This window comes from Nanorana parkeri, unplaced genomic scaffold, assembly GCF_000935625.1.
Source record: "Nanorana parkeri isolate BGI_ZX_2015 unplaced genomic scaffold, ASM93562v1 scaffold683, whole genome shotgun sequence".
NCBI lineage: Eukaryota > Metazoa > Chordata > Amphibia > Anura > Dicroglossidae > Nanorana > Nanorana parkeri.
In genome coordinates this window covers 882,771-892,545 of record NW_017306951.1, presented here as the reverse complement: position 1 = coordinate 892,545, position 9,775 = coordinate 882,771, and the positions used below count along the sequence as shown (strand labels likewise).

At 40.1% G+C, this 9,775-nt stretch overlaps 1 protein-coding gene and 1 long non-coding RNA gene across 2 annotated transcripts in view; both read right to left on the bottom strand.

The window, feature by feature from the left end:
- Positions 1-5,849, bottom strand: part of LOC108792789 — a 9,052-nt gene extending 3,203 nt beyond the window's left edge. The window contains exons 1-2 of the long non-coding RNA XR_001941587.1: positions 5,708-5,849; positions 1,566-1,725 (exon numbers count right to left, since the gene is read on the bottom strand). This is a non-coding gene — a long non-coding RNA (uncharacterized LOC108792789). The remainder of the gene's footprint in view (positions 1-1,565; positions 1,726-5,707) is intronic.
- Positions 5,850-5,899: 50 nt separating this feature from the next.
- LAD1 (ladinin 1) overlaps positions 5,900-9,775 on the bottom strand; it is a 36,890-nt gene continuing 33,014 nt past the window's right edge. The window contains exons 2-4 of the mRNA XM_018563640.1: positions 8,220-8,336; positions 7,824-7,992; positions 5,900-5,950 (exon numbers count right to left, since the gene is read on the bottom strand). Of these exons, the coding sequence (XP_018419142.1) occupies positions 5,900-5,950; positions 7,824-7,992; positions 8,220-8,336 (337 nt within the window). The remainder of the gene's footprint in view (positions 5,951-7,823; positions 7,993-8,219; positions 8,337-9,775) is intronic.

Sequence of the window (9,775 nt, the reverse complement as noted above, 5' to 3'; positions counted from 1 at the left end):
TATATATATATATACAGTATATAAATAAATAACTAGAAAATTGTGCTTTCAATACATTAAATGTAACAGTATTTTATCTTTGACTACATTTATCCATTCTGCTCAGTCTGTAAGCAGCATATCAACAAGCTGTCACTGACAAGTGATCAGTTATCTGCTACAGAAAACAGCTGATAACACAAAACAATAGATTTATTGGGTTCCTTATCATGCATAATCATGATTGGTTGATTGAAGTCTAAACAGCTGCATCTTATCTTCTAAGCTCAGTTCACTTTAAAAAGTGAACATTTACTTTTCTAAAGGTGCCCATACACTGCACGATTCTCGTACGAGAATCGCCGGAAATCCCGCGATCGTACGAGAATCGTGCAGTGTATGGAAGGCATGCGACCGTTTCTACTGTACGGTCGCACGTCTTCCATCGAACCAGCATGTTTGAAAACCCGCCGGGAATCGTACGATTCTCGGCGAGTTGGTGGCCTGCTGGTTCGACACTGCCGAACGGGCCGGTGTGCGCACACGCACACTGCCCGTTTGCAGTCAGCGTAAGCCCGTCCCTCATTACAGTCATCGCAAGCCCGCCCCTCAGGGAGCGTGGCTTGCGATGATCGAGAGTGCGATCTGCCCGTCCAAGATGGGCAGATCGTACGTTTTTTTAATCCCTTTACAACCATCGCAAGACTAAGGTCTTGCGATGGTTGTACAGTATATGGCCACCTTAAGTGAACAACTTGTTTCTTTAGTAAATTAGTAAAGGCTGAACCAGAATATTCTAATAGGGTATGGCTGTCTTAAGTATTATTGCTAATTCTCTAGAAAGGGATGTTTGGCACGGGTAAAGGAAGTGTTTTACGAGATTGATATGTAAACTGCCATTGCTGACCATTCTGTCTGAAGTGCTAGTTGCCTGTCATGCTGATCTACTGGTTTCAATACGTTTTAGTCATTGAACCAGAACAAGCATGCAGATAATGTGTTATGACTTCACTTCCAGCATACATTTGCTGGGTTAGTGACTCTGACAATATTGAAGCCAAAAACAGTGAGGCAGATATCATTTTAAGGAGGAGTTCAGCAATGGCAACTCCGATATTTCTGACCTTTTAAGCCATTCACCAATATACCTTACTGATCCTGGGATGATTATAAGTGCTTCTGGACTTTTAATAATTGCGTTAACTTTTTTACTCAAGTAAGTGAACTTATGATCATGGATTCAGGTTTGATATGTGGGGCTGTTACAATGTGTTTACTTTAATCGATCCAAAGGGAGCTTCATCAGTGGGTGAAGTTTGGGTGAAGTGAGTCAGTTCTGGCAATAATAGTTTCTTCCTTGCCCCTCCCTCTTCTGCCAGTAGGTCATTGTACTATCTTTCCCCAATTGGTCACTGTAATGTCTTGTGCCAAGCACTTCTCTTCAGCTCCACAACTCTTTCAGGTCCCTCTACATTTGTGTCTTTTTCTTTTTCACGGGCAGAGGAGGATAAAGCATTGAGCCTGACAGTGGCACAATTTGCATGAAAATAAACAGTGAAAATTCCTGATACGCATAATTGTCTTACTTGTTTGTTGTTCAGATTTAAGCTGGGCACAGCTGGAATTAAAACTTCAGATTTCACTGCTTTGGTCTCTGAAAATGGTTCTTCCTCTATTGCTTCTGGCAAAGGTGGAGGACTTTTGATACTACAGCTGCTACTGCTACGCCGTGGAATTTTCACAGAGCTTTAAAAATACAAAATAAGTTTATATTTGAACAGTTAGCATTTAATAGAGTCACAATAAAAATGAGAATAAATCCACATATTGCATATGTTCTCATACTCTCGGACCATACAATTATAGCTAAATTAAACAATTTGAAGTGGTGTGATGGCATTTTATATATTTCTTTTTATACGATGCTATAATGCCTGAAACAAATACAACTTGTTTTTTGACTTATGGCAAACTTACATTTTGCTCATACAAAAAAAGTAAAATGTTTGCTTTAGCCCCCCTCCTGAGAAGCAAATACCTTTTTGTTCGCTTCTTTGCTGCCCTATTGAGAAAAAAACTAGACCACAGCATATTAGGGTGTACTCATGGCACAGTTGTACTCAACCGTGCCCGAGTACGACTGTCACCCCTCCCCAATTACCCGTTGGTCTGCGCTCAAACTGTGCTATAAGGAAGCACTCTCAGGCATGCTTAAATTAATTGTTCTGTGACTATTGATATTTCAATACTCGAGCATGTTTTGCCCGCACACAACCTGTACTGGAGTCCAAGTGAATCATGCCCCAGACCACCTCTTCCAAGCAGTGAAGAACACTTATCCGCTCCAGGTGCGGCGTCTCAGTATACCGCGAGCTGTAGCTCGCGGTATACTGAGCTTAGGGTAACGGGAGGACGCTAGTTTGTGTCCTCCCGTTACCCCAAGGAGAACTATGGGGAAAAACACTGATCCCATAGTTCTCCTTTAACCATGCCTGGGCAAGGCTTAGAGAGCTCACACTACACAAACAAACTGGACTGTTGCGGTTGAACTACTTCCTTATTGCCCAAGTAGAATGTATTACAGTTTCTATTACTATAGATTAGTCGGTCAAGTCATGAGACAATGAGGTAACTGTCATGAAATGTGGTACTTCAGTAATTGTATATAAGTGACGTGACATGAAAATTGTAAGTGTTCAGCTTTAAAGTAAATTTGAGAAATAAAAAAAGCTGCCATTGCTGACCTCCTTTTGAAAATGCTATGCTTAAATTCCTCTGACTTAAACACTTTGAGTCACTGGCCTGGAACAAGCATGCAGCAAGTATAGATGGATTGGAGTTAAAACTCCAACTTGTTCTTGGTCAGGGAGTCTGCACAGAAAGAAGCCATAAATGACAGCCTCCATACAGAAAAACATAAATACTTTTTATGGACAACCTCAATCAGCATGCTTTTACTATCTGTAAGTTCTTGGATGGCTGGCAACCTTGACCAAATTGTAAAGCAGTAATGCCATCTCACTCTACTTCCAATATTCAATATTTACTGGCATACAAATCTGCTTTTCATACATTTAGGAATGTATATAATTTGTGTTAGAATACACATGACTGTGTTTATGGCAATAACTCCTGCAGTATACATTTTTGGTCACTAGATGGCAGTGTTTATAAGTTCTGTTATATCTATGGTAGATTCTCTGTTGTATTGAATAAGGTAGAAAAAAAAGCTGTGGCTTCCTTCCTGTTTTTAAGCCGTGTGCAGCATGTATATCAGACTGTGTGCTTGTGTTTTATCTGTGAGGCTGTGCAAGAAGTTCCGACAATTTGCTCATATGCAGTTTTACATACATGCAACTATACTGTAACTAATACACTTTGAAAGACAGTCTAAATATGTTATTCATGGTTGGCAGTATTGCAGCAGTGCTGCAGTCAAAAAGGTCCTATAAACTCCATGGGATAGAAAACTATACTGAGTCCCAAGCCAAATGAATGGGGTAATGTGAGTACCTAACTGGTTATATTATTATAGAACTGCAAGGTTATAACAGTTCTCTGGAGTCTGACATAGCCAAACATACTACACACATACAAGTTTGAAAAGTCTATAGATTTACAGAAGTCTAGCTTATCTATCTATTTATCAACATGCATTACAGCTTGCCAAAAACCACATATGGTCAAAACAAAGATCCTTTGACCCAGTTTGGCACTGCCAAAGCATTAACACTGAGATAAGTTTTACAATGCATCAATCTGGAACGGTTAAACTATAAAATAATCAAATAATATTGCTGCACTTTCCCAGTAAAACCTCGGAGATGGAATACCACAATATACAAAACATTATAGCATGCTCCAAGTTCACAAAATGTATATTCTAGCTAAATTTTCATTTGACAAATACCCCAGCTTTATCATCTGCATCTTACCGCAATATACCACTAGTTTTCAGCCTTGTTTAAGTGCATCGTCCCATGTTAAATCATGTTTCCATGGGCTGATGCCTTCAAGAAACATCTATCATATGACCTACTTAAAAGGCAGTAAAACTAACCCATGAAGCAGTTATGCTAAACTGGAATTTAGGAGGAGTATCACAAGAGTACTTTTGTAGGTTCAGCTGTAAAAACGTTTGTATTTAAATAATCTATGAAGTAAAGCTGCAACAACTAATCGACATAATTGATGATAATCAATAATGATAATTGTTGTCAACAATTATCATTATCGATTTGTCAAACTCTGTTCAGCTGTTCTCTTCCCCGCTATGAGCCCACTGTGGTCTATGTCTCCTCCGATCCAAGCTGCTCTCCCCTGCTTGTAGCGGCAGAGTCAGTGGTCATCGGAGGGGACACTGGTCAGCTGTCTCCGTCTGAGAGAAAGAAGCCAGAGAGGGGGGAAGTTCACGATACAGAGTGCGAGTGCTGATGGATGGGTTCGGGCACAGTGGCCAGACTCATTCTGTCAGGTGAGTGGAGGAAGCTGGCTGTCCTCTGGTATTAGCCCAGGGAATGTGGTGAAGCATGACAGGAGGAAGTGGCAGAGTGGGGAAAACCTGCCTGCTGTCAATCACCCCTCCACTGCTGATTGACAGCAGGCAGTGGGTGGGTACAATAGCCAGCCTGCTATTGGCTATTTCAAATTGCAATAGCCAATAGTAGGCTGGCTATTGCACCCACCCACTACCTGCTGTGTTTACATTTAGTGAAGGGCCGGTTCAAATTCGAACTATAGAACATCCAAAAAGTCCAAATTTAAACTCAAACGCAATGCAAGTCAATGGGGGTGGAACTTTCAAAAACAATTGTCCCCTTTAAAAGGGCTTATATGCAAATAAAGTGTATGGGGATCCGGGTACTGCCCTGGGGGACAGGAATCAATGAAAAATAAAAACTTTTACCCATTGTAACGAATTAAGGAATTTTCCCGGCACCGGTCGTTAATGAACTGATCGATCGTGACTGGATAATGCCATCATTGGTCGGGAAGAGGTTAAGCTATGAAAGTGTTGCAGCACCAAACCTTCCACATGCTGCAAAAACTCTCCTACACATTGACAAAAAAAGGTGTTTAACTGAAAACGTACATAAAAACAGTAGTGTAATTCCTCTTCTGGCTTCAGAATACAGCCAATACAACTGGCAGAGCAACTCAAGAATGGGGTAATCTCTCATCATTAAGACTGCACTTAAAGAAGAGCTTCAAAATTTAAAAAAAATGAAGTGCTTTTTTTGTCTACGGGGTGAAAATAAAGAATAAAATACTCACCAGATCCTCGGTCCCACCTGGCTGCTAGAACAGTCGCTGCAGCCTCATCTTCCCTGGGCTCTGATGTTCTAAGGACCTGTGACCTGTGTAGGTCTATTAGACATTTACACACCTCGGGGCATACCAAAGCCAGAGCAGATAGGGAGACAGGTGAGCGGTCACTGCCACAAGGCCAAGGTTCAGGTGAGTATTTCTTCTTATCTTCACGCCTAGATCAACACGTGCACTTAACCCTTAATTTTTTTTAAACCTTTCTTCTCTAAATTGTAACTATAGCTAAAGCTCTCTAATGGTGTCCTGGACAGCAGTAAAACCTGTCAGGGGTTCTAATCCCCCCAAATCAGAAACGAAAAAAAGTGGTATAATTACAGAATGAATAAAGGTAGAAAAATCAAAGGCAGAAGCAGATACATTGGATTCTAAGTATAATTCGAAGTATAAAGGATTTACATACCTAACAAACACCTGAGTCTTGTACTTAGAGTGACTTCCAGGACTGGGTGGTGTGTTTGTTTCATTTTGTGGTTCTGAAGGTGTAGTACTCACTGAATTACTGACTGTGCCACTGGAATTCTTTCCTTGTGCAGGGTTGTCTTGTGCCTAATAAAACAAACACAGCATATGATAATAAAATGTATTATTTATCTCATTCAAGCTGAAAATTCTGACAGTGAATTTGGTTGTCTTTTGGGAAACTCTATTCATGCCCAAATCAAATGTTAAATTTAGGGATGCACCGATACCAGTATTTCGGTATCGAGTAAGAGTACTGATATTTTTTTGGGGTACTCGCCAATACCAAATTACGATATCGGAAGTCCCAATAAGGAAATCAGGCGGCGTGTAAAGACTCGCCACCCGGCTTCCCGATTAGCAGGGAAGCCGCCTCCATGCTTCTCGTCACTAGGTGACGAGAAAGCATGGAGCCGGCTTCCTGATTGTCTGGGAAGCCATCTCCATGCTCCCTCGTCATGAGGTGAAGAGGGAGCATGAAGCCGGCTTCCCAGCCAATCAGAAAGTAACGAGGGAGACACAAGTGACAAGGGAACATGGAGCAGGCTTCCCGGCCAATCATGAAGCTGGGCAGCGTGTAATGACCTCATGCCCGGCTTCCTGATACCGGAAGTATCGGGCTAGGCATCAGAGCATTTGGCACCAATATCGGTGCATCCCTAGTTACATTCAAAACAAATTCAGACAACAATCGTCAAGTTGTTGACGGCATTCTTGAATGTTTGTTCGTATAAAGTTCTAACCGTTTATACCAAGCTCTAGAGTTGTAGTATATTTTGTGCTTTTCGGTTTTTAGCTTTCGGTTACTTTTAATAAAGTCCACTGTGCATTTAGCTATAGTTTTGTTTTTTTGTTTTTTGTTTACATATATCTACTGCTAGTAAGCAGTAGATATATGCAAAAAAAATTAAAAAGTTACCAAATAGGTAAAACTTACCTCTGTCTCCGCCGCTCGCTCCCAGCTGCAGAATCCAGCTGCCCCGATCGGCCGTGCAGGAGGATGTGTGCGGGCGCATGCCCAGTTGAGATCAGCATCGGGGAGAGGAGGAGAGACACACTGTAAAGGTGGCCATACGCCCTACTATTGTACAACTATTGTACAACTTTTTTTGTCTAGACATTTCACACTCATTCAATTTTCGTTCAACTAGCCCATCAGGCACAGACCAATGTAGTTCGCACTTAACGCTCATCAGCACCACTAACTGGCTGATTTTCATCGATCGAAAGAACAGGTTTTTGTTTGAGCATGTGCAGTTTTCATCTTGAGATTTTTGTTGTACAACAACAGCACTAACCCAGTCGGTTTTCGTCCAACTAGAAAAAACATTTCTAGCCTGCTTGAAAGACAAAAGTCTGCCAGTTGTACAGTAATTGAGGTTGTGCTTTTCCCATCAACTGGCAGATTTTCAGACGAAAATGCAATCAGAGACAAAAATCTGCAGGTAATTGTAAGGTGTATAGGCACCTTAAGTTAATGCATGCAGCCGTGAGCATGCATGTCGGACAGACTCCGTGGGACAGGAAGAAACAGCAGTCTGCTCTGGATCAGAGACCGGCACCAGTGCTGGAGGGACTGCTTAAAACTACTGGAAGGAAAGAGATGATCGGATCAAGAGGCATCATTTAAGGCAAGTCCTTACAGCAGCATGGGGAGGGGGATGTGAGTTTAATGTCGCCTTAACTACCTTACTATCTGATGTCTCCAATTTCTTCTCTTCAGGACTCTTCTTGATTTGAGAGCTGGAATCTTGAAGCAGTGCCTTCTGGACCGTAACTGGATGGTCCTTTTCTTTCCAGTTACTGAATTTGTGGTTAAGTCTCCTTACATTCTGATGATTTTGTAATGTTCCTTTTACAGGTTCAGGGTCCACAGACTGTTGATTTTTCGATAAGATACTTTCCTTTTGGCTATCAGATGTTGTATTTTCTGTATGATTCGGTATATTATTACATGTATTGGCATGGTTCTGGCTTTCTTCTTTACTTGTCACCTTTTGGTTTTCCTGTGTAGCACTCTTTGGTAATTTTACCTCCAGTGTTTCTGTAGTAAGTACCTTTCTTTCTTCTACATCAGTGCCGGTTAGCTTTTTGCTTTCAAGGTGTTTCTTAGGTGTTTCAATTTTTTCTTCACTTTGAACTTGACGGTTCTCGAGTTGTTTTTTATTTATTAACTCCTTCTTGTCCTTGGGGCTTGCAGCTGAAGCAGTTGACTGTGAACTGGAGCTGTGATGTAACGATAGAAGATAGAATCAAACATGAACAAATGTAAATGTATCGGAGAGATAACCTTTTTAGTATTCAATAACAGACAAAAACCGGGTGTATATATTCTATATCTTAAACAACACATCAGTATTTAGATCTTGGCATAGCTACCACCAAAACCATCATTCATGTCTGCTAGACTGGTATTTTTGGGTCTGAATTGCAAGTAGCTGTGATGTGCTTACCCGTCAGTTCCAGTAGAGACTTCCACTACTCTGGTTGCTGCTGGTTCATCACGATTTCGTCTCCTCCTTTCTCGTATTTGTTCCTCTTCATCATCTTCAATCCACTGCTGGGCCATCCTAATAGTAGAAAGATTTAAACTTGATTCACAAGATAAAACGAGATTGACAAGCTTGCTGTTATAAAACACTCCATAATAAACGCTAGTAAATTGCTGTTTATGTTGTAAAATGTTGGAGAACCACACTATTCTACAATTTTAGACACCAACTGCATAATGGGAAATTACACTTTTGAAACATCTGTAGACTGCAATTACGAGCTATATGAATATTACTGTTCATTTGGAAAAGAACTGCTTTGTCAACCAATGTTATAAATACTTTATTTATGTGATAGTGTTTTTTTCTCTTTTTGTCTCTTTTCCATTAGTTATACTCTTTATATTGTAGTCTTAATGTAAAAATGGAAACTACTTTTATTTTCACTTTAGATTCTCGGGGGTCTTTACAGACCAAGCAAACAGTTCAAAGAATGCAGTGATCACCAGTGTACTATAGCCTTTATTACACTGTTTATCTGTTCAACATTGTGGTGATTTGAGGAATAGGAATTGTAAATTACAGTTCCTAGTGCTCTCTATTGAGTTCTATAGGGGTTGTTTTTTTAACCACTCCTCAATAGCAGGGAACCTTATAGACCCATCTTCAACCTATGGATAGATGACAGATATAATTTGTCTTTCAGCAACTTGAAAAAGGATTGAATCACTCATCCACAGAAGCTTCAGCCAAAATAGCTCTGTTCCATAGCCTTTGATGGGCATTAGTCAGAAATAACCATGGAAATTGACACAGTCCAACATCTCTGGTTTCTTTATCTCTTGTCAGTCCAATAAAGAGAGAAAACCTCTCATCACATGCAGCTACTTCTTGCCACTGAACCATACTGAGCTTAAAGTCAAGCTATTTTCAGTGAGTATGCATTTTAAGCTATTTTTGTAATTTAGGTATATGCAATTTCCGATGCAACTTGAATTTGTAGGTGTTCACTATAATGGCTATCTGCAAGTCACAAGGTATAGTCAACATGAATGTTGAAATTAAATAATAAAACAGAACTCTGGATATCGCATACAGAAATTAATGCAGCTCTGTGTTTGTTAACACACATAGAAGACCTGTCCTAGATGGATATTTTGCTAATATCCAGGTTATAAATAGTTAATGACATCCAGTAATCTTTGTACATTTATTATCACTTAGTGGTAGTTATCAGCCATTAGAGCTGTACAGGGAATTGTTAAACATTTACTGCTATTAAGCAGCTATTTTAGTTGTTTAATTACGCTATCCATGTAGCATTTGATTATCCAGGATGCCTTATGTCACATGATTATTTGCATACAAATCTTGATTTATGCAAGGACATTGTCCCTGCAAAGAGGCATATTGAAATCTATCAAAGCCATAACTGACATCAAAACATCTTTATTACTGAGTCTCTAGTGTTAAATTAAAAATTGCTAGTCATGCTTTAAAAAGGCAACAAATCAGTG